This window comes from Prunus dulcis, chromosome 2 (assembly GCF_902201215.1).
Source record: "Prunus dulcis chromosome 2, ALMONDv2, whole genome shotgun sequence".
Lineage (NCBI taxonomy): Eukaryota > Viridiplantae > Streptophyta > Magnoliopsida > Rosales > Rosaceae > Prunus > Prunus dulcis.
Window position 1 is genome coordinate 5196647 of NC_047651.1, and position 24575 is coordinate 5221221.

The 24575-nt window shown below is 37.4% G+C and overlaps 4 protein-coding genes and 1 pseudogene across 4 annotated transcripts; 4 read left to right on the forward strand and 1 right to left on the reverse strand.

The window, feature by feature from the left end:
* The first annotated feature begins 1366 nt into the window (after positions 1–1366).
* On the forward strand, positions 1367–2377 carry LOC117617989. The gene has a single exon (XM_034347628.1). The coding sequence runs from the start codon at positions 1367–1369 to the stop codon at positions 2375–2377; it is 1011 nt and encodes a 336-aa protein (XP_034203519.1).
* A 1726-nt stretch (positions 2378–4103) lies between these two features.
* LOC117619159 (KHG/KDPG aldolase-like) lies at positions 4104–11346 on the forward strand. The gene is made up of 12 exons (XM_034349032.1): positions 4104–4317; positions 5456–5510; positions 6201–6236; positions 6326–6370; positions 6805–6888; positions 7648–7713; positions 7932–7970; positions 8574–8673; positions 8875–9025; positions 10328–10432; positions 10725–10816; positions 11044–11346. The coding sequence occupies exons 1-10, from the start codon at positions 4130–4132 to the stop codon at positions 10356–10358; spliced, it is 795 nt and encodes a 264-aa protein (XP_034204923.1). The 5' UTR covers positions 4104–4129; the 3' UTR covers positions 10359–10432; positions 10725–10816; positions 11044–11346.
* Positions 11347–11587: 241 nt separating this feature from the next.
* On the forward strand, positions 11588–14612 carry LOC117619342 (protein ELC-like). Its single transcript, XM_034349270.1, has one exon. The coding sequence runs from the start codon at positions 11865–11867 to the stop codon at positions 13125–13127; it is 1263 nt and encodes a 420-aa protein (XP_034205161.1). The 5' UTR covers positions 11588–11864; the 3' UTR covers positions 13128–14612.
* Positions 14613–17500: 2888 nt separating this feature from the next.
* LOC117617990 lies at positions 17501–20001 on the reverse strand (annotated as a pseudogene).
* Positions 20002–21372: 1371 nt separating this feature from the next.
* On the forward strand, positions 21373–24303 carry LOC117617490 (chaperonin CPN60-1, mitochondrial-like). The gene is made up of 8 exons (XM_034346876.1): positions 21373–21402; positions 21838–22029; positions 22180–22294; positions 22477–22538; positions 22633–22680; positions 23538–23642; positions 23774–23947; positions 24032–24303. Exons 3-8 carry the CDS (start codon positions 22285–22287, stop codon positions 24035–24037), a joined length of 405 nt encoding a protein of 134 aa, XP_034202767.1. The 5' UTR covers positions 21373–21402; positions 21838–22029; positions 22180–22284; the 3' UTR covers positions 24038–24303.
* Positions 24304–24575: the final 272 nt, after the last annotated feature.

The window sequence follows — 24575 nt, forward strand, 5'->3', positions numbered from 1 at the left end:
AGTTTACTATGAATATTAATTGTTGTTTAAAAGCTTTAGGTTTTTCTTTTCATATTTAACAACAGAGATTGTAAGGAAAGAAGTTTCTACTTCCTGTACGAAATTTAAGGGAAAAAAAGAGTTATGAATGGAGAGCTCACAACTAAAATGCCACCATGAAGTGCAGCACATGCAGCTTCAATTGCCATCTCTGCACTACACAAAAGGGAAACAGACGGTAAGCCCAAAAACCTGGGGCAAATCATCTGCTTAAATTTACAACCCAAAAAAAAAAAAAAAAAAAACTTTCTAACATTGTTATAAAATTCAATCTTAACTCTATCACCCTGTTTAACTTTTGACAAATGAAGATAAGCACTACTATCCTTATAGATCAATAAGAAATATTATTCAAACGAAATGCAGTACAACCAGCCAGGGTCACAATACATCAAGAAGCAGATTTCCCTGCACAAAAAGCATGACAGAAACTCAAAAACAAGTCAATTTCAAGCTAAAAAGGAGCTGAGCACCCCTAAGCCTAATGAAGATTCCTATTCTCAGTACTATACGATATAAATTACAAAGAAACTCTCCTATTTGTTTTCTTGGCCATTTCCATACAAAATTCTCTTTTCAAGTATTTTGATGACATTTAGGAAGAATAGAAAATATTTGACCTACAGACCTGCATCCCAAATTGAATAGACATGATCCAGCATGCACGAGACAGATGCTTTGTTTTTCCAAGAAGTAAATCTCAGACAGAAGAGCGAAATCTTTATAGGGCAATCTTCAAAAAATTAAAAGCACCCTAAGATATTCCTGGAAAAAGTGTTTTTATTGCAGAAAAATTAAAATCTGATCTTCGCAAGTGGTTGTATTTCCCGAAAAGAGTATTTCACTCTAGCCTTTATTTGACTTCGGACCAATCACTGAAGCAAAGCAGTCCGCCCAAAGGAATAATAATTGACTATCTAACTAGTTTCAAATTGTACAGAGACAATACAGCTTTCCTGGCTTGAATTATGGGATATTATATTATACCAATAATGAGGAGAACCAAAATGGATATTTCACAAAATATTATTTTGAAAAATCTTTAATAAACATTTCAAACACACACGGATACTCTAACAGAACAAGGTTCATAAATGTAGAGAAGGAGGATCCCTAAACAAGGGAATTTCTGAACTTGAAATAAACATGAAATTCTTTTGTCAACTGAACAGCAAAATATTTTCTTGAGCAAAACATAATTCATATTACAATAACAAAATGAGATTTCTTTCCAAACATGAACGATAAGGCATTAATTCAAGCCCTTAATAAAAAGGAGTTGATGTCCCCAAATCTTTTCATCAAACTCAAAATTTCTATGCTCAGGATGGCTGAAGAACCCAGAGTAGAACATCTAAGCCCTACTTCGGAGGCTTCTAACATCTCAGCCACCTCGGATGATCTGCCACCAACAAAAAAAGATGGCGTAGAAAATCTTGACCGAAAAATGAAAGAGAAAATTGTCATCGATGATTCTGATGACGATGATACTCAACAACCACCGCCACCACCAGTCATCAGCTCATCGTCGTCGCCATCACCAAGTTCTCGGCTCCGACTTGATCTGAAGCTTTGCAACAACGAATCTGCTCATGGGTTAGGGTCGTCGTCGTCGAGGCTTGAACTCAGCCTGTTCAACCCTTCGAACCTGGGTTCTTCCAATCCGGGCTCATCAAACCCGGTCTCAGAGTACTCTCAACCCAACGAGACCACAGACGAGAACCCACGTGGCAGTGATGACAAAAGATCCCAACCTAGGGTTTTCACATGCAACTTTTGCAAGAGGGAGTTCTCTACTTCTCAAGCATTGGGAGGGCATCAAAACGCTCACAAACAAGAGCGCGCCTTGGCCAAAAGGCGGCAAGGAGGACTTGAAAATATGGGAGGTGTCTTGGGACATTCACCATTTCCTTATTACAACCCATATTCCAGTCTCTCATCACCCTCTCTCTATGGATCTTTCAATAGATCTCTTGGGGTTAGGATGGATTCCATGATTCACAAGCCTTCTTATCCATGGTCCTCAACCCTCGGCTTCGGGCGGTTCGGCCCTAGCTCTGAGGCATGGTCATCTAGGGCAGGTAGCCTCTTGAACTTCCAATCCACTATTGATAGGCTCAACCTAGACGGCCTTCATGATAATGCTCCCAATGGAATATCAGGGCTTCCAGGACCTAGTAGCGCTTCAAGGTTTGATAAGGAAATCGGTGTTGTTGGCAACTTTGGTGGTTCGAGTTCGAATTCTGAAATCAACAGGCCAATCCTTGGTGATCTCCGCCGAGAGCCTCCAACATCCGATACTGATGCTGCTGGCCTAGATCTGTCTCTTAAGCTTTAGATTTATTGTTGTTTTTCATCCACAGATCTTTTGTATTGTTATGAAAATGTTGAATAAAAATAGTCAATGTGTTTGTACATGTATTTGATTGGGTTTTAATGTGTCTTTTTTGTTTTTCAAATTAATTCATCAATTCAGGAAGATGCAGGCATATGATGCAATGCAAAGCAATCCACACTGTTTTAATTAGCAGAACTGAATGTAAATTCGATGATGGGAATATGGAAAAGTCATCAGTAAAGCGAATGACAAATTAACTTATGAAAAGTTTTCTTGTCCATTAGCATGTTAAACACGTCCTACATAACAATGACAAAAAGAAAAGGAGATAAAACTGTCCCTTTGTTTTGTTGTCCTATCCTGAAAGAATCCCATCAGAGAACGAGTTAATCGTGTACAAATAGGCATAGTGAAACACAAAGGCTAATGCTATACAAAAACTTTCACAATAGAACCCGGCCAAAGGGGTTAAACCAAAAAACAAATCATAAAAGAAGTAAGAATCCCGGAGTAATAATGAGTATATCTGATATTCTATATATAAATCTGGTGCAAAAATGAGTTTTCATATCATACTTATTGAACTACACATTTTTATTATAATCAATATTTTAAAAGGCGAGGCGTTTTTAGTTCGCTATGATAGACGTAAGCCTTTCGAATATTAATTTATTTTAATAAAAAAATTTATAAATAATAATACAGATAAATTATACTACTAATTCTTATTGAGCCAGAATATTCAAATAGAAGTACTAAATATCATTCAAGCATAATAATCAATCTTAGAAGTAGGGCTTAGACATTCTACTCTAGGTTCTTCAGCAAATCCTGAGCATAGAAATTTTGAGCTTGATGAAAAGATTTGGGGACATCAACTCCTTTTTTTTTTTTCAAGAGTTTGAATTAATGCCTTATCGTTCATGTTTGGAAAGAAAATCTCATTTTGTTATTGTAATATGCACTATAATCCCCATATTGGAAGAGATCTTAATTTCGATTCCTCTCCTTCCTATTAATCAAAAAAATAAAAATAAAAAACCAAATATATATGATTAAGCCTTGACAAGATGATTTTTCATTAGTATAATTAAGACATAGAATTTGAATTTAATTATTAATTTATCATTTTCATTAAAACTAACATGTTGAAGAGTTTTTAAAGTCCACTCTTTTTCCCTTCTTCCTAGTTTGGCTTAGCACCAAATGGAAAGCACAAATCCTGCCACTTATTGCAAAGAATATTACGGTAGATATTACAAGGACTTTGAATTGGTTTGCAAATATCAACCAAATATCAAACACTTGCAGATATGATTTTTACAACACAGTGATTAATGCATACACAGTGAAAACTAGTTGTTACTTGAGTAATGTAATATCAAAAACAGATATTATTTCCTAAATTGTATTAAAATATTCATTATTGTAAACCTGGAATTAATACGTATGTACATCAACTTAATTTTGCCATCCAACTCTGAAGTACAAGTGTATAATGGAGCATTCTTTGAGGATCAACTTTCTTATTTAGAGTTAGAATTTTTTAAAATTGAGTGTATTAAATCCTGATTATTTTTTTTAAATTTTAAAAAATGCATCTTTATTTATTTATTTATAGAATAAGCGATAATTTTTAATGAAAATCCATGCATAGAGCGGATAGGGGGCTATTAAAATACCGTCCCGCCCAAAATTATGTCCTTTCTCGCACAACACGGGAAAACGTGAGACTTAAACGGAGCACTGGATATGGCGAGTACGAGTCTGAGCATCATACGGCCTTTGGCTTCTCCCCTTGGCCTTCAAATATCACCGCCACAGCTACCGCCTCGGCCAAACCGCCTTCGGGTTTGTTGCTTCTCTCGTGGGATTTCTACTGAGAAAACCTTGACGCAGATTGAGAGTTCAGGTGTCATCGCCTGCCTTCGTGCCAATAGGTGACTACAAATTTTGTATTTTTTGTATGAAATTTACATCCTTTTATAAGAAAATTTCCATTTTTATGGGTTTTTGTTTTCTTATTTTGCTTTTAATTTATCTGGGTACGTGGGACACAAGATAATATCGCTCATTTTCTCCAGAACTAGTTTCAAACTACCAAATAAACTCCAAAACCAGCATGATTTGCCATAAAGATTGACATAATTAAGGCTTAAGATACAGTTAGATGAGACTTTCTCCTCAATGTTCCAGAGAAGTTCATTACTTGGATTATAGCATTAGCCCTTGTGTTTACTATGCCTAGTTTTTGTATATGACTAACGGGGCAAATTGATTTTTGTGTCTTTGCTTTGTTGATGACTTTTGCATATTCTCATCTCATCCGCGAATTTTCATTCAGTTCTGCTAATTAAAACAGTGCGGACATCAGTGGTTGATTCTAAGTCAAATAAAGACTAGAGTGAAATACCCTTTTCGGGTAATACAACCACTTGCAAAGATCAAAGTTTAATTTTTCTGCAATACAAACACTTTTTCCAGGAATATTTTAGGATGCTTTCAATTTTTTTAACACTTTCCTATAAAGATTTCACTCTTCTGTCTGAGATATACTTATTAGAAAAACGAAGCATCCGTCCTGTGCATGCTGGATCATGTCTGTTCTATTTGGGATGCAGGTCTGTAGGTCAAGTATTTTCTGTTCGTCCTAAATGTCATCAAAATACTTGAGCAGAGAATTTCATATTGAAAGGGCCAAGAAACAAATAGGAGAGTTTCTTTGTAATTTATATCGTGTAGTACCGAGAATAGGAATCTTCATAAGGCTTAGGGGTGCTCAGCTCCTTTTTAGCTTGAAATTTACTTATTTTTTAGTTTCTGTTATGCTTCTTGTGCAGGAAAACCTGCTTGTTGATGTATTGTGACCCTGGCTTCTTGTATTGCATTTTGTTTGAATAATATTTCTTATTGATCTAAAAGGATGCTTATCTTCACTTGTCAAAAGTTAAACAGGGTGATAGAGTTATTAAGATTGAATTTTTGAACAATGTTACAAGGTTTTTTGTATTTTTGGTAAATATGGCAGACGATTTGCCCCAAGTTTTTGGGCTTACTGTCTGTTTCCCTTTTGTGTAGTGCAGAGCTGGCAATTGAAGCTGCGTGTGCTGCACTTCATGGTGGCATTTCAGTTGTGAGCTCTCCATTCATAACTCTTTTTTTCCTTAAATTTCGTACAGGAAGTAGAAACTTCTTTCCCTACAAGCTCTGTTGTTAAATATGAAAGGAAAAACCTAAAGCTTTTAAACAACAATTCACATTTATACTTGCATCGGTTTGGAATTTCTGAAGGATATTACTAGCCCACCGTGGCATGTCCCCAAGTACTTGAATCAGGTGTCCCTGGGGGTATTTAAATTCTTGCCAAGCCTAAGGTGCCTTGCATTTTGGAAAGTTGGGTTACAACTTCATATGTGGGAGGAAATATCTGCTGCATTTTCCTGTTTTTGCAAGTGTTAGGGTTTTCTTATACAGCAGTGAGGGTAGTTTTGTAAGCATCGATATGTTGGTTGATATATAATGGTTGTCTCTCATTCTAAGGAGATATCCCGCTTTTATTTTCAATTGCTCTTCCTTTTCTTCTATTTCTGTTGCTTTTTTCTTTTTCTTTTTTCTGTCGAAATTCTTTTTCTGTTGCTAAGCTGACACTAAGTACCACATTTTACCCAAAAAAAGGTGACTAACTGCGAAGGAAGCGCAATCGTTGTACAACAAATTTTTGATGCATGTTTGCATTTTTTAGGAGATCTACAGTGTAGTAGTATACTTTCATTTTGATCACCAGTTATGGGTTTCTAATACTTTTACATTTCTTCATATGTAGCTGGAGATTGTGATGTCGACCCCAGGTGTGTTTGAGGTTGTTTAAACTTTCAAACTATCCTGTTTCCTATTAAAAATTGTCGCTTAGATTGAGAGCTTATGCTCTTTTTTCCCCTTCCTGCACAGGTTCTACAGCAGCTAGTACATGACCATCCTACAAGAGTCCTAGGGGTAATCATCTTTTTCCTCCTCAATATCTTGACTTCTTTCTTGTGTGCTCTAAGTCATGGTGTTTGACACAGAATGCATTAAAGCTTATAAGTAATATTTGCAGATATGCTGTGTCTGCATTATTTAACATAAATGGTTCAATGTGGAAGAAGAGCCATACACTGTCCATTCCTTGGATGCTATATGAAATACCTGGTAGCATAAATGTTCAAGATGGGAAATATTGGATTACTAGAAAACCCTTAATAGCTTCTCTTTTCAAATTTCTCGAGGTGACCAATGTGGTTGTATAACCTGAAATAAATTTTATATAAAGATGTTTTTTATTGGCGTTCAACATTCTAATTCCATATTACAAGAAGGGTGAGGTACAGGTCCGTATAAATTGAAACCATTAGAAATTAGTTCTTCTGAATGTGCTTTGTGCCCTGTAGGTAGGAACTGTACTAAATGTTGAGGATGCCAAAAGGGCAATGATAGCAGGAGCCAAGTTTCTTATGAGTCCTGCTATGGTTAAGGTAAGCATTGAGAAATGTTTGGCCACTTTTTCTTTACTAAAACTTATTATCTATTTGTCATGAATTTCATTATTAGTTTCTCTCTCTCATTTTGTTATTACTAGGAACAGTCTTTTGTTTTGCCTCTCTTTTTCTGTTTTGGCCTTGTAGAAATATATATAGGAGTATGATATTGTATTCTGAGGATCAACCCTAATTGGACGTAGCCTCACTCTCTTTTCTTCTTTTTCTCTCCTCCAATCTCTCAATGTTTCTTACCTTCATCTAATCTAACTTCTAACTTGGCATGAGGGCAACAAAGCACATTTTAAGTTGGCATTAAAGCACATCTACCATGTTCTTCTCTCCATTCTACCTTTTATTGGGTTATGTTTGGTTATGATTGCTAGTTTGTCTGGGGCCCCGAAACAAACCCTTCAATCATTGGGAGGCAGGAAAGTCTAGCAAATAGCAAGATAGATACTAGGTATCTTGAGGAATCAAAACCCCAGACTATGTGGGGCTCCCAACTTTTCTTTGTAAAGGTCCCATTCCTTTTGGCATAGCAATTTCATATACATAAACTGGTGAGAGGCAACTCCAATGTGGCTGATCCTCCGTCTTTACTTCTCTTTTATCCTCCAATCTCTCTACTTTTCTTATCTTCCTCACATGTAACTTCTACAATTTCCATTATTATCAATTATGGTTTCTTTCCATAAGGTATTAGGATATGTATCTAATATTGCTTGCTTTTAATAACTCAAAAATGTGCATCAGGACATTTTGGATGATTTTCAATATAGTGGAGTTTTATACATACCTGGTGTTATGACCCCAACAGAGGTAAAAGCATTTGTTATACTTAAATTCTAACTCCTTGTAATCTCCGAGGCTTTACTTGATTTTCACTTAAACCTGTTTGACTTATTAGAATGTTTATTTCCTTGATATCTACTATTGTCATTGTATGGCAAATCTAGATGCATTTTTATATCATCGTTTTCTGATTGGGGTTGCAAAAGGCTGATCACCTTTTCCTCAAATTAATTTTCTATTTGCAGATATTGTCTGCATATGATGCTGGTGCCAAAATTGTCAAGGTGATTCTTGTCATTCATCTTTTTTATATTTTTTTAAACGCATTCATCTTTTTCTTGTAGAAGTTCATCAAGGTAGACGTGTCATCTTCACTGGCTTTCTGTACACTTATAAGGCTACGTTATTAAATTTATTATCCTGTTTTTACCAGGCCTTTATAATTTTTATTTAGGTATGTGAGCATGGCATGATGGTTTCTGGTTATCATTCACTTAATAATTATGAGTCATACTTAGATTAAAAGTAGGAAAGTTTTAAATATCTAATTTGCTTTATGGAGCTTAAATGAAAAGTAGGAAAGTTATAAATATCTTCTGCATAACTTGTAGTCATTCTCTATTGAGTTAGCAGTTTGGACCTAGTTTTTATTTTTTAAACCATGAACTTTCATTGGTTATTGGTGTATTTTACTGGTGCATAGTTGCTTTTACCCAACATATTTCATTATGTATACATTTCAAGTTGCATCTGCATGTAGTTTTAAACCTAAAGTGATTAGATTGTTGTTAACTGATTATTGGCTGGTTCAATTCAATTTCTTATGCCTGTTTGTTCGGGTCCAGGCATGACTAAGGGGTTCTTACTCCGTCTTATTTGGTAATCAGGTTTATCCTGTTTCTGCATTAGGTGGCTCACAATATATATCAGCTATCAAGAAGCCTTTTCCCCATATCTCAATGGTTGCTTCTCAAGGCATAACAACAGGTTGGTAATTGACTCTCCTGTTCCCTTTAAAGCTCCAGTGCTGCCCTCACTTTGTGTTACTACTGGGAAGATATTTAGTTTACTCCTATTTTTCAGGTTTAGTTCAACATGTTTTTGAAGAAAGATATGATTCTTTGGCTTTAAGCATCAGAGCATGTACATCTGACTTATGTGGATTCTTTGTTCTTCTAATTGATACAGATTCAGTTGGGGATTATATTGCTCAGGGAGCATCGTCGGTTGTTTTATCAGATGCCATATTTGATAAAGAAGCAATGGGTCAAAAAAATTTCGCTAAAATCTATCAACTTGCAAATGCTGCAGCTTTGCATGGCAATGAAGCTGTAGACCGGTTAGATATTGTCCTCTGTTTCATAGTGATGTTTTTTTCACTTATGTAGGATGTTTATTCATTACATTGCTAATGTTACTATGATATTGTTTTCCCTGTTTATCTTTGACTAAAAATTTACTGCTACAATTTAGTTTTGAAACTTCTCAAGTAGATAAAACCCATGTGGCTTTGTTCTGGGTAAATGCTGACAACTGTTGTTGGCAGACCACATCTTTTACATTGACATTTCAGTAGGCAAACCCGGGCTCCCTTGTTGGAGGTGTTTGGAATTTGGATTCCAGTGGGTGTGTCCTTGGAGCTACTTTTTGTTGTTGGCAAAGGGTTTGTTAGGAGCCAAAAGCAGCTGATTACTCTTGGAGGTGTGCTGTTTTGCCTATTACGTTGTGTGTTTGGTTTGTATGGAATACAGTGGTTCTTTAGGGCAACAAGGAATAATTGAAGTTTCTCTGGGATAAGATTAAATGTTTAGCTTCTTCTTGGACTTCTTTGCCAAACATTTTTAATGACCTTCCTTTCTTATTATGTGTTGAGTACATTATGTGTTTTGTTTGAGGTTAAAGAACTAATTTTGATGAACTTATCATCCATCTTTAGGAACTTTCTTCTATTTTTGTTGATAAAGTTTGCCTTTATCATATTAAAAAGTTTGAAATACTTCAAAGTGGATTAGTCTTGGATGGTCAATTACAATTCGGGGATTAGTCTTAGATGGTAAATTACAATTTGGGGCCCATTTACACTTTGATTCCCACACTTCTGGTTTTGCCTATCTTATTATCCCTGTAGTTAATTAACAGTCTCAAACCCAAATCGAGATTTCCATCAATTTAACAGTCTCAAATCCAAATTGGACTTGATTGCAAGCCTTAATAAACTACAGGGATACGACTGAATTGAAAGTATGGGGAGTAAAAGATCTTCTACTAACTTGAAGTATGGATTGTTGTCTTTAAAAATAGTACTGAAAGCTGACACTTACTAATTAGAAAAATCAGTAATCAGTCTTGTCTTAATCCTCCAATAGGTATGTGGCATTGGGGGAATATTCTCTTTTTCAGTATATCAAAATCCATATTATCTCATCATTTGACTTCTCTCTGATTCCCCACTCTGATCCCTTTCTCTCATTTACATCCTTATGTATCTTTAGATTTTAGTCAAGTACTGAATTGAATAAAAAATAGAAAATTAAAAGGTTTGAAATCTATGCAGGGGTCAGCAATATACTTCCAATTGATCTATATTTCTCCTGAGTTCACTGTTTTTCTTAGCGCTCTAACTGCTTCTGTTGTCATGCAGGATGAAAAAGTTGAGGCTGAACCATTTGTAATAGGTGTAGTAAAATCTTATACCAATGTAGTTTGGAAAATGCTTTGGCAGTGCTGGACATGTACTAGCAAACTGGTAAAGTCAGGTTTTCACTTTTTTGCTTTTTTTTTTTTTCTCCATTTTATACGTTGGCTTTCATGTAACCTATTATGCACCCTTAGATCAATGAAGAATTTAGTCTAAGTTTATTTTGAATGTGTATTTCAAGCAACTGAAACCGTCATGGTAGTTTGTTGAACTATTAAGCATCATGAACCTGTTCATGTATTTGTTATTACATTATCAATATTAATCTGACATCACTTGCACTGGATTTTCACTCAATTCGCCTCACCTTTTTTAAATTGAGTGCCATGTTCAAACACAGGTTTATTACATGATATTCTCAGTTGGGAAACTGAAAAGTTGACCTTTCAGCAAGGAGTAAGAAGAAAGTGAGCCTGCACAATCCCGTATTTGGTCAGTTTCTCATCTTTATATGCATTTAATCTAACTCTGGGTTCCAATATATGGGGGTTACCTTGGTTGCAATTTCCTAATATTCAAATGGAGTTTAATATTAGCTGCTTTGGAATTCAAATACGAGGAGATTGTTTGAAGTTTTCATTTCGTAGTTATGTCTGTCTTTTGCTCTTTTACATATTTGTTTCAATGCTTCTCTTTGGCTGGATGACAAAATTTTGTAGAGATGCTCTGAAGTTTCAGCCAGGAGTGAGGATCATTTGACAAGGAAGAAAATTGAAGAAATCTTTGCTTTGAGGTCTAGTAATTAACAAGCTTTAACACATGCAGGCAGGCGCCATAATGGATGGTCTCCAGGACACAAAGAGTTATTGGAGTGTAGTTTTGTTTGCCGTATTTTAGTTCTATAAGAAAGAGTATTTTTCTGTACCAAAGTAGACATTTTCACAATGTGTTATTTTAAATGACTCTAATGTATATACTCTAGACATCAACTTGCTGTATGTTTTTGTTGAAACAAGTATAATTTTATCCTATTGATCCTTGAGAATTTAGTATAAATCCTGTCACTTTGAGAGTCTGCTTCAACTGGGTTGTGACAATTTTGTTACCATTATTATTTTTGTTTGGTCGAACAATCTTGTTATCTTGTAGACATAGGTTTAGCTAAATTGACTAAAGTGAATGTGTTCTTTACTCCGCATCCGAGTTCGAATTCTCTTTAACAATTTAGATTAAATTAAAGTATAATGTCACTTGTATTTAAAAATTAAAAAGTAAAAAAGTAAAAACAAACAAGTAAAGATCGCTTGGGCGTCCAGAGATATTTTTGAGCGTTCGGAGACTTTGCGCACCATTTCTGGAAGGGGAAGTCAGCAACACGCTCACACGCCAGTCTCAACTCAACACGGCACGCTCACAATCCCTTTTCCGCGAAGGAAACATAACAAACAAACAAATCCCCCAATTTCAAATCAACAATCAAAATCCTCTCTCTGTCTCTCTTTCTCAATCTGAAATCTCCATTTTCCCGACCCGAATAGCGATGGTTCCGCCGCCCGGTCCAACCCCAGCGAACCCGCAACTGATTCAGCAGTTCCTGAGCTCAGTCCTCTCGCAGCGCGGCCCCTCGTCCCTCCCTTACTCCGAAGACACCAAATGGCACATTCGCAACCACCTTGTCTCTCTCACCACCGCCTACCCCTCCCTCGACCCCAAAACGGCGACGTTCACCCACAACGACGGTCGTTCCGTCAACCTCCTCCAAGCCGAGGGCACCGTCCCCATGTCGTTTCAAGGCGTCACATACAACATCCCCGTCATCATCTGGCTCATGGAGTCCTACCCCCGCCAGCCGCCCGTCGTCTACGTCAACCCCACGCGTGACATGATCATCAAGCGCCCTCACGCCCACGTTACTCCCTCTGGTTTGGTCTCAATCCCTTACCTCCACAATTGGGTCTACCCGAGCTCCAATCTTGTCGAGCTCGCCAAGAATCTCAGCGCTGTCTTTGGTCAAGACCCGCCTCTGTTCTCTCAGCGCAGGCCCAATCCCAATCCAAACCCTAACCCTAACCCTAATCTGGGTCATTCCTCCTCGGCGATTTCGAATTCGGGTTATTCCAGCTATTCGGGCTATTCGGGATCTTCAGGCTCGGTTACTCCTGCCCGCCCCGCGATCCCCCCGAGGGCGTACCCGCCGTCTCCGTATGGAAGCGGCGGGTCGTTTTCTCGGGTTCAGACCGAGGATCCGAACGAGGTTTTCAAGCGAAACGCGATCAGTAAGCTTGTGGAGATCGTGCATGGCGATGTGGCCGGGTTGAGGAAGACGAGGGAGGCAGAAATGGAAGGCTTGTTCAATGCGCAGGCCGAGCTGAGGCAGCGGTCTGAGCAGCTTAGCAAAGGTTTGAAGGAGATGGGGGACGAGAAGGAGGGTTTGGAGCAGCAATTGCAGATGGTGTTGATGAATTCAGACGTTTTGGAGGGGTGGCTGAGAGAGAATGAGGGGAAAGCTAGGGGCAGGTTGAATGGTGTCGATGTGGACGATGCATTCGAATGCATAGACGTGCTTTCGAAGCAAATGTTGGATTGTACGGCCTCTGATTTGGCTATAGAAGATGTTGTGTATTCCTTAGATAAGGCATTGCAAGATGGGGCAATACCCGTTGATGAGTACTTGAAGAATGTGAGGTCTTTGTCGCGCAAGCAGTTCTATGATCGCGCTACGGCAGCAAAAGTCAGGGCTGTCCAAATGCAATCACAGGTTGCAAATATGGCGTCTAGGCTTTCACATTATGTTGCCTCATAGTATATTCCTGGTTGTGAGTGTTGGTGGATCGACTGGCTGCATATTCGGGCTCCATTTCTCCGCCGCATCAGTGAATCAGTGGATCAGTATAATAGAAATGATATAGTTTCTGGTTATATTCCTGTAAAAAAAATATGTCAATGGTTTATTTTCTATTTTTTCTGTATTGTTTTTTCACAATTTTTCTTTAGAGACGGTTTCTCTGGGAAATGTGTTGTTCAATAAGTATGATATGAAAACTCATTTTTGCTCCAGATTTATATAAGAATATCAGATATAGTCATTACTCCTGGATTCTTACTTCTTTTATGATTTGTTTTTTGGCTTAACCCTTTGCCCAGGTTCAATTGTGAAAGTTTTTGTATAGCATTAGCCTGTGTGTTTACTGTGCCTAGTTTTTGTATATGATTAACTGGTTCTTTAATGGGATTCTTTCAGGACAGGGCAACAAGACAAAGCGACAGTTTATCTCCTTTTCTTTTTGTCATTATTATGTAGGACGTGTTTAGCATGCTAATGGACAAGAAAACTTTTCATAAGTTAATTTGTCATTCAATATGTGCAAAGTTGAGAATATTATGTCTTTGCTTTACTGATGACTTTTGCATATTCCCATCAGCTAGTTTGCATTCAATTCTGCTAATTAAAGCAGTGTGGACTGCTTTGCATTGCATCAGTGGTTGTTCCTAAATGAAATAAAGGCAAGAGTGAAATACCCTTTTCCGGAAATACAACCACTTGCAACTTTTCCAGGAATACCGTAGGGTGCTTTTAAAATTTTGAAGATTTGCCTATAAAGATTTCATTCTTCTGTCTGAGATTTACTTATTGGAAAAGCAAAGCATCTGTCCCATGCCTAATGAATCATGTCTATTCTATTTCCAATGCAGGTTTGAGGCTTAGGGGGTGCTGAGCTCCTTTCTAGCTTGTAATTTACTTGGTTTTGAGTTTCTGTTATGCTTCTTGTGCAGGGAAGCCTTGTTGATTTATTGTGTAACCTTGGCTGCTTGTACTGCATTTTGTTTGAATAATATTTCTTATTGCTCTAAAAACATAATATTGCTAATCTTCACTTGTCAAAAGTTAAAACTGAACATGGTGATAGAGTTATTAAGATTGAATTTTATAACAATGCTACAAGGTTTTTTGTATTTTTGGCAAATTTAGCAGATGATTTACCCAGGTTTTTGGGCTTACTCTCTGTGTCCCTTTTGTGTAGTACAGAGCTGGCAATTGAAGCTGCATGTGCAAGATCCCTGGTGGTTGATACTTCAACTTCTTGCCAAGCCTAAGGTGCCTTGCATTTTGGAAAGTTGGGTTACAACTTCATATGGGAAGGAAGAAGTATCTGCTGCATTTTCCAGTTTTTGACAAGTGTTAGGGTTTTCTCATACAGCAGCTGGGGTAGTTTTGTAAGCATAAATATGTTGGTTGATATATAATGGTTGTCTCTCATTCTAAGAGATAACCCTGATTTATTTTCAATTGCTCTTCCTTTTCTTCTGTCTGTTGTAACCTGACGATATGTGTCACATTTTACAAAAAGAGTGCCAACTGCCAAGGAAGCGCAACCCTTGTACTGCATGTTTGCATTGTTAATGACATCTACAGTGAGTAGTATACTTTCATTTTGGGTCACCAGTGATGGGTTTCAAATATTTTATATTTCTTCATATGTAGCTGAAGATTGTGATGTCGACCCCAGGTGTGTTTGAGGTTGTTTAAACATTAAAACTTTCCCGTTTCCTGTTAAAAATGGTCACTAAGGTTGAGAACTTATGTTATTTTTAACCCTTCCTACACATGTTCTATGACGGATGGTACACGACCATCCTACAAGAGTCTTAGGGGTAATCGTCTTTTTCCTCCTCGATATCTTGACATGTTTTTTGTATTTTCTTGTGGGCTCTAATTCATGGTGTTTGGCAGAGAATGTAGATTAAGTAATATTTGCAGATATGCTGTGTCTGCATTGTATAACATAAATATTGGTTCAATGTGGAAGAATAGCCATACAATGTCCATTCCTTGGATGTTATATGGAATGCCTTCTAGCTTATGTTTAAGATGGGAAACCTGGATTTACTAGAAAACCATTAATAGCGTCTCTTTGCAAATTTCTGTCACATCTGTTCTGGTACAAATCATAGTAGATGCATATGTAAGTGTCCAAACTGGTTGTGGTACTGGTCCGTATATAAATTGAAACCGTTAAAATTTACTTTCTCTGAGTGTGCTAAGTGCTGTGCAGGTAGGAACTGTCCTCACTGATTTTTCACCCTCAACAAGCCGATTCTATAGCTGTCCATCACCTTAGAACAATCTCCAAACAATCTGCAGACAAGCCAAGACCTTTAGTAAGCACCGCGCAGCCTGTTTACTGTAATTTTTTTCTGCTACATAATCTGTAGTCATTCTCTATTGAGTTAGCACTTTGGACGTAGTTTTTGTTTCTTAAGCCATAAACTTTCATTGGTTGTTCGTGTATTATACTGGTGCATAATGTTGCTTTGTTTTACCTAACATAATTCATTATGTATGCGTTTCTAGTTGCATGTGTATGTAATTTAAACTGGAAGTGATTAGATTGTTAACTGATTATTGGCTGGTTCAGTTAAATTTCTTATGCATGTTTGTTCCATTCCAGGCATGACTGGTGGGTTCTAAAGTTGTTTATTGGTTAGTTTATCCTTTTTCTGCATTAGATGGAGCACAATATGTATCAGCTATCAAGAAGCCTTTTCCCCATATCTCAATGGTTGCTTCTCAAGGCGTAACATTCGGTTGGTAATTGACTCTCCTGTTCCCTTTAAAACTCCATTCTACTCCATCACTTTGTGTTAGTATTGGGAAGATATTTAGTTTATTGTAAAGTGAGAAATACATACGGTGCAGAGGGGGTGAAAAGCATATGGTGCTAGCTGATCTATGTAAGTTGGGTAGTTCCATCGGCCCGGTGGGTTGCTCTTCTCTTCTATGTGATAAGCAGATATTGCTAAGGGTTGCATGAAGGAAAAGTTCTTTGGGCTTGCATCGTGATAACTGTTTTTTGGGTCTACAAACTTAAACCATATAGAAAACCTTTGTAGTTATATTTAACTAATTTTATTTCAGTAGTGGAAGTTTGCTCCTATTTATCTGATCTAGTTCATCATGTTCTTGAAGAAAGATATGATTTATTGGCTTTGAGCATCAGACCACATTACTTATGTTGATACTTTGTTCTTCTAATTGATACGGATTCTGTTGGGAAATATATTGCTCAGGGAGCATCATCAGTTGTTTTATATGATGCCATATTTGATAAAGAAGCAATTGGTCAAAAAAAATAATATATATATATATATATATATATATATATATATATATATACTTGCACATGCCGCAGCTTTCCATGGCAATGAAGCTGTAGTCCGGTTAGATGTTGTACTCTATTTCATAATGATGTTTTTTTCACTTATGTAGGATGTTTATTCATAACATTGTTATTGTTACTATAATATTGTTTTCCCTGTTTATCTTCAACTGAAAATTTACTGCTACAATTAATTTTGAAACTTCTAGAGTAGACAAAACCTATGTGTCTTTGTTCTGGGTAAATGCTGGCAGACCACATCTTTTACATTGACATTTCAATAGGCAAACCCGGGCTCTCTTGTTGGAGGTGTTCGGAATTTGGATTCGAGCTGGTGTGTCCTAGGAGCTACTTTTTGTCGTTGACAAAGGGCTATTTGTTAGGAGCCAGAAAAAGCTGGTTACTCTTGGAGGTGGACGGTTTTGGCTATTACGTTGCGTGTTAGATTTGGATGGACTACGGTGGTTATTTAGGGAAACAAGGAAAAATTGAAGTTACTCGTCTGGACTAGGATTAAGCTTTTAGCTTCTTCTTGGACTTCTTTGCTGAAGAATTTTAATGGCCTAACTTTCTTTTTGTGTATTGAGTATATTAAGTGTTCTGTAAAGCCAAATCGAGATTTCCATCTATATTAACAGTCTCATATCCAAATTGGACTTAGTTGCAAGCCTCAATTAACTACAGGGATATGACTGAATTGAATTGAAATTATGGGGACCAAAATGGAGAATGGCCCAAAGTACATGTTGCATATGACCTCCAGTAATGCTCCTCCCACTCCCCTTTTTCACACGCACGCATAAAAGTTGCACCTATGCATTTAACTGTATATCTGCAAGATTCTCTGCTAACTTGGAGTATGGATTTTTGTCTAAAACATCGAAGTTTAAACTTACTAATTAGAAAAATCAGTAATCATTCTTATCTTAATCATCCTATAGGTATTTGGCGTCGGCTTAATATTCCTCTTTTTCAGTCTATCAAAATCCATTTTATCTCTTCATCAAAAATAAAAAATAAAAAAAATCCATATTATCTGATAATTTTACTTCTCTCTGATCCCCCACTCTGTTCCCTGATTCTCAGTTACATCCTTATGTATGAGAAAGAACCATTATTGCTCCTGCAGAGTTGAACAGCCAACAAGCCTTTTCTTGTACATAGCATAAATACAGACTAACTGACTGGGCTACATTATTTCATTAACATTTTTAAATGAACTTGCTGACTCTTCAGCATCATTGTTGGATTGTGTTGATGACCATGTTGTCTCTGAATTGTCTTCATCATCCACCACTGGTTTATCTTGTGGATATAGGAAAGGCTTTGGAGGCATTTGAAGGGATTCAATCTCTCCTTCAAGCATCTCTACTACTTTGCGCATCGAATTAGGACGCTCGGTAGGCTTCATTTGTATACACCATAATGCAGCTATAAGCATCTTCTTTGTTATTTTCATTTCCTCAGTGGCATCTTCTATTTCTATGCCCTTTCCTTCAAAGAATTGGTCATAAACCCATGAAGGAAAGTATATTTGGCTTGAATGAGCTGCAACCGCATTCAGGTTCTTTCTTTTGCCTGCTATTTCCATCAATAGCATTCCGAAACTATAGATGTCAGCTTTCCTGTGTTTTTGTAAAACAATTCTGGAGCTATGTATCCAATGGTTCCTCTTGCTGCAGTCAAAGTTATACTGCTCTCATCTAATGGACATAATCTTGCGAGCCCAAAGAAATCTTTGGAACGAAATTCTCGTTAAGAAGAATGTTGTGAGGCTTGATATCAAAATGAAAAATTTGCATCTCACATCCTTGATGAAGATAGTCAATACCACGAGCAACTCCAAGTGAAATTTCTAATGATTTCTTGTAGTTTAAGGATGAGGGTTCTTCTTTAGAAAATATGTGTTTATCAAGAGACCCATTTGACATGAACTCGTATACAAGAGCACGCTTTGATCCCTCAACACAATAGCCAATTAGTTGCACCACATTTACATAATGAATCCTTCCAATTGTAGCAACTTCATTGATAAAATCTTGCCCATTACCTTTGGACTTACCCAGCATTTTAACTGCTACAAGACGGCCACTTCAAAGCTTTCCTCTATATACAGAGCCATAACCTCCTTCACCCAATTTGTGCTTCAATCCTTTGGTCATTTTCTTGACATTCGAGTAGGAGTACCTTATTGGCATGAGGTTGTTTTGACTTTGTAAGAATTCTTCTATAGGGCCATACATTGACAAGTGCCGCCTTTTCAACTTATAGATAAGAAGCACAATCACACATGGAACTCCGACTGCAGTTCTTGTCGCAAGCAACAATATTGCTGCAAAACAAAAACAATGAAAATTTTAGCACTGCTGCGTCCACCTGCGTCCACCATTTCTAATTCAAACTTGGTTCTATAATCACTTTTTCTCTACAGCTAAAGATCACTTATTTGACATGAGAGTATAATAAAAAAGAAGACAATACATTACTCACCAAGGGGTGGAATGTAGAAATAGAAAATACCTGCAAGAACATAGAACAAAAACAGATTGAGTTTAGACTGTGAGCTATTAAACGTTTTTTTCGAAAAGATCACTGAAGAAATGAGAAGAATCGAAATGATAGGAGTACGTACTACGTAAAAAGCCAAAAATTATTTCCGCGATGCCTGCATTATCCAACAGAAATAATACGTACTGAATTTTAGAATCTTGACATGTTTCAAACTGAAGTATAGTAGTAAACTAGCAGAAAAGCCCGCGCGATGCTGCGGGTTTTGAAATTGTGTAGACAAAGTTAGATTGTTTATATATACAATGAGATTTAATTTATAACATTATGTTTAACTAAAAGAGTGTAAGTTGCACAAAAGCATATGTAAGAAGTCTGTAAAAGAACCAATTTGACAAAATCAACCCCAGAAACTAAATTTACAATAATTCACTGCTCAGTCAGAAGTCCAAACCAAGATTACCATGAACTGATTTCAGCTCATGTTAAAGCTGAGCATCCAATACAATTAACTCAATTGAAGACAAAACCAATCAAAATCAGAAAAAGCATTCAATAGCTCAAACCGAGATAAAGACCGAACCTTGAGATAGAGAACGCCACCTCCCAAATTGGGTTTGTCCCGATCGCCTTCGGTGAACTCGAGCCGAGCCTGGTTACCAGAAAAGCAAGCTCCTTCCCATTCAATTGATGTATTGTCGGGAGTCACCGACCCGATAAAAGAAGGCAACAAATCCACAGCACTGTGGAAATTGTTGAGCACCGGCCACGATATCTGACGTGGCAGAACCGGAAGCACATCCTTGATCCTGAGGGGCACCTTGAAAGCGTCCCCAAATCCTAATACTAACCCTAGAAAGCACAACAGCAGCAGTAATAGCCATGGAGTGCGAGAGAAGAGAGACATTGATGGATGGATAGGATGGGTTTTTCCTGGAGCAACTCCAATTGATCAGAAAGAGTTGCAGGAAAATCGACGGCCTCCAACGCATCTCCAGCAACGAACACCATTCTCCCATGGCTGCCCCCAAACCAGCTGGTTGGAAACAAACTGAAGCCAGGGCTCTGTCTCTGCGAACCAAACCCTCTCAACGAAGGAGGAGGGGCAAAAACGGAAACAAAAGAAGCTGTTTAGTCAAGGGCAGTTTCGCCAATTTACTGTGCAGCAAGGAAAAAAAAAAGGAAATAGCCCTAAATGCCACCAATTTTATAATTGTAACTGAAAATACCACCCATTTTCAATTTTTGTACAACTATCACCTATAAATATAAAATTATTGTACCCTTATTGCTATTTCCCAAAAATAAAACCCTCATCAGGTCCAGCCCTTCCGTCATCTAGGGTTTAGATTGCCAATTCCCCAATCAAAACACCACCCCAATCCTGATTCAAATTACACCAATATTTCTGTAATTCGGCGGTAAAATCATCATGGGGAAGAACGACTTCCTAACCCCAAAGGCAATTGCCAATCGGATCAAGGCCAAAGGACTTCAGAAGCTTCGATGGTACTGCCAGATGTGCCAGAAGCAATGTCGTGACGAAAACGGCTTCAAATGCCACTGCATGAGCGAAAGCCACCAGCGACAGATGCAGATCTTCGGCGAAAACTCTAATCGCATAGTCGATGGCTACTCCGAGGAGTTCGAGCAAAGTTTTCTCGATTTGATGAAACGAAGCCACCGGTTCAGCCGTGGTCTACAACGAGTACATCAACGACCGCCACCATGTTCATATGAATTCGACTGAGTGGGCCACGATAACCGAGTTCGTGAAGCACTTGGGGAGGACGGGTAAGTGTAAGGTTGAGGAGACGCCAAAGGGTTGGTTCATTACTTATATCGATAAAGATTCGGAAACCCTTTTCAAGGAGAGGTTGAAGAACTTTGTATTTTAACTTTGTATATTATATGGAAATTCACACCGCATATAGCATCTGAATATGCAGATTCATTCATCATTGCGGACATTGTTTAGAGCTGAACACATGTGGGAGCTCTCCCACTTTTGGGCACTGATGCATGAAGCAATGGATTATTTTTTTCCTTCAGGAAATTTTACTACCATTTAAGAGGTTTTATTTCTTCTCAATAGTCATTCCTGGGTAAACAAATATTTCTTGTGTGCTTTTATGGTAGGTAGTTTGGGGTTTCTTTGGTATGAATAATATGATTTCTTTTTTGGGTATATGAGACTTCTTTGACTCACTCTGTTGCCTGCATTCTTTTTCAGTTGGTTGTGGGGTTGAGTCTTCACCCAGTTGATGTCTGAAAGTAGATGCTTGGTAATGGAAAAGTTGAAAGGCATATTAATGTGGGATGAGATACTAGGTACAGCAATAGAGGTGTTAGGATAGTTGTGTTTTGTCCTCGTCGCAACTGCTGCCTCTCAAGATTGATTTTGCAAAGTTGGTATGAAAAATTCTTTATGTCAAATCATACCTGCCTATTATGTATGCCCTGGTTCTTTTGACACCAGTCTAGAGCCTCTGTAAATGGTTTTCTGTTTGTGGAAACCAACGGTTCTCATTGCACATGTATTCCATGGTTATGTTTCCAATATTTTTATGCACTGTTACACGGTTCTTTTTGCAATACATATTTTCTGTGGATGAACAAGTTGGGGATTGGCACTTGTACATCCTTTTCCATTATTATGCATTAGGGTTGAGAGAAATAGCTGTATTTACAATGGAAAGATGCACAAAGAGGCTAGTAGCTATGAGTTATTAAGTAGGAAATAGCTTAAAATGCCACCTTTTTTTATAATTTTAATTAAAAATACCATCCCTTCCCAATTTTTTTACAACTACCGCCTATAAATACATTTTTATTGTGGTTTTTCAGAAATTAGGTTCTCTCTCAATTCTCTTGCCTCTATCTCTCTCTTCGGCCCTTCTCTCTCCAGATCAATCAGAATTCGGATCAACCCCTCATTGTCCATCTCTGAAAATAATTGAACAGAGAAAATCCAATGATGCAGAAGTCGAGTCACTGCGAGAGGAATACCATCAAAGGGTTGCAACACTTGAAAGGAAGGTAGGTCTTCTCATAAAGTCTTGTTTATAATCGTGCTTGGATTGATCTAGGGGTTATATGTGCCCGTTATGTTTTTGATGAAATTGGTACTTGCCTATTTTTAATTCAGCTCCTGATAATTGGAGGGGCTATGCCAACTTATGATTGCAGGTGTATGCTCTTACAAAGGAAAGGGACACGCTTCGGCGGGAGCAGAATAAGAAAAGTGATGCAGCTGCTCTTCTGAAGGAAAAGGATGAAATAATTAATCAAGTTATGGCTGAAGGTCTCTTTCTGTCCCTGTCTGTCTCTGTTTCTCTTGAGAAGCTCAATATGTTCTACATATTTTGTGCCTCATAGTGAATTTCAACGTAGCCAATGTTCTATTGTGGATGCAAGGAGGGTTTCTTTATGCAATCATATCAATAATTATGGAAATTCCTTCATTTTTGCATTTTTATGTACCAGGTGAAGAGCTTTCAAAAAAGCAGGCTGCTCAAGAAGGACAGATTAGGAAATTAAGGGCTCAGGTATGCTAGCCGGTTTATTCATTGTCTGATTTTGTCATTCTTTAATCCTTTCACTGCTAGGTATTCTTATATTTTTTTTTTCTCTGAATACTAGATCAGAGAGTTTGAAGAAGAGAAGAAAGGGTTGATTACTAAACTTCAGGTAATTCATTTATGTTAGAATCTTTAAAATTGTGGTTCTCTGATTTCGTTTGATAAAGACAAAGTACACATGCTGGAAGAATTGGTTGAGTTTCCCTGCATGCTGAAATGGAGGGGGGCAGTGGCCTGTAATGCACATGCAATCTGGAGAGTTACTACTCGTGACAGGGTTTGGGTGTTTTTTATGGTTATTGGTTGTCTAGTTTTGCCAAGAGGATCTCATAGTGCTTGCTTGTTTGGGCGAATTGAGTCAGTGGTAGTCCCACTGGAGCAGCTTAAGTCCTCTGATTTTACTGATCAACAAGAATACTATGCCTGCAAAATGAAATAAAGGAGCTTTTCTGGTAATGAACTTTATTTTTGGACACACACATGCGCAATGAACTTTACTGTCTTTGATGGCATTTTGTGTTATTTGTTTGATAGGAAGGCGATGCTGCTGTTGCCGTTTCTGAGGAGGTGAAGAAGAACAACCATGTAGTAAGAAAGTTGGAGAAGCGTCAACAGATTTGCGCCCTTGACCAACATTTGGAAGAGCAATTTGGTGGTGGTCGTCTATTGGCTTGTATCTCATCACGACCTGGACAGTGGCTGTGCTGATGGGTATGTGACTTTATTTGCCTATGTCTGTTTCTAGTCAGCAGATTTGTCATAGGCATATTAGTGTAGTTACCGTATTGCAAGGGCTGAAATCTGGATGATATCAGCTTCTTTTTATTGTTGTTTTAAAGTGAGGTATGTATGGGTCTTATGAAATTTTTACAGAAATATATTGGAGGGCAAATAATTTTATTTTAGTTTTTTATTCCCAAATGATACCCAAAACATGTAAGCTTCACACTATGTTAATTTCTGCAGGATGGGAAAACATTGGACAATGAGTTGGAGGTTGTTGAGGGAATGAAGCTAGATAGGGGCTACATATCCCCTTATTTCATCACCAACCAGAACAATCAGAAATGTGTAAGTTTTAGTTTGACTCAGTGATAACTATGTCTTGAAACTGTTAGAGGGCTGCTTGTTAAAGTTAGCAGCACCTCAAGTCCCTTTTTGCTTGATGATGATTATCTTCAAACTTGTGTATGTGCTGATAGGAATTGGAAAATCCTCTAATCATAATCCATGAGAAGAAAATCTCAAGTATTAATGATGTGGTTAAAGTATTGGAGTTGGTTTTGCAGGTTAGCATTTCTCTGGTTAGGTTCACTAGTTTCTTCGTTTTTACTATGAATTGGTTGACAAACTTTTGCTCCTTTTCAGAAGCAAAGGTATTTGCATTTTGTTATATATTTCAGAACCGAAGTTATAAAAGAAAATGGTTTTCCTCTTTGCTAATTGAGAATCATGTGCAGTTATGATTTCAGATCTGTAGATAACCTGTTGTTGCTGATATTGCTACACGGGAGGAGAACAGAACAACTTGGAAAATGTGCAAGAAGGGAGAGCTAACTCATACAACGAAGAACAAATTGATGAAGTTAAGATCAAAATTAGTAGAATTTGTGAGCTCTCCATTATTTATAATTATAGGTAGGAAGTATGTATGTAATAGAGCAAAGATTGGTTGACTATGTAATAACAATTGAATTGTCAAGTTTTATGAAAGAAATAATTTTTGCTTCTTGGGATAGTACTGTTAGGGTTCGGTGGCGATTTATTTTCCATGTCTAAATTGTAGTCTGTAATGGATGTGTGTGTATTGTATGTAGATTGACTTAATATTGCTGTCCTATTGCATGTGTATTGTACTAATATTGCCTGTGTATTGTATACATATTGTATGCATATTGCCATCGTATTGCATGTATATTGTAATGCTATTGCTATCGTATTGCCATTATATTGCCCTAATATTGCCTCTCTAGTGTATGTATATTGACTACGGCTCATCAATGG

Excerpts from the sequence above, each read along its gene's own strand:
- LOC117617989 (XM_034347628.1), top strand. The coding sequence starts at position 1,367 with ATGGCTGAAGAACCCAGAGTAGAACATCTAAGCCCTACTTCGGAGGCT.
- LOC117619159 (XM_034349032.1), top strand. The coding sequence starts at position 4,130 with ATGGCGAGTACGAGTCTGAGCATCATACGGCCTTTGGCTTCTCCCCTT. Across the intron at positions 4,318-5,455 it reads GCCTGCCTTCGTGCCAATAG|TGCAGAGCTGGCAATTGAAG; the intron begins GTGACTACAAAT and ends CCTTTTGTGTAG. Across the intron at positions 6,371-6,804 it reads ATCCTACAAGAGTCCTAGGG|GTAGGAACTGTACTAAATGT; the intron begins GTAATCATCTTT and ends TGTGCCCTGTAG.
- LOC117619342 (XM_034349270.1), top strand. The coding sequence starts at position 11,865 with ATGGTTCCGCCGCCCGGTCCAACCCCAGCGAACCCGCAACTGATTCAG.
- LOC117617490 (XM_034346876.1), top strand. Across the intron at positions 22,539-22,632 it reads TTAGGAAATTAAGGGCTCAG|ATCAGAGAGTTTGAAGAAGA; the intron begins GTATGCTAGCCG and ends TCTGAATACTAG. Across the intron at positions 23,643-23,773 it reads ACCAGAACAATCAGAAATGT|GAATTGGAAAATCCTCTAAT; the intron begins GTAAGTTTTAGT and ends ATGTGCTGATAG.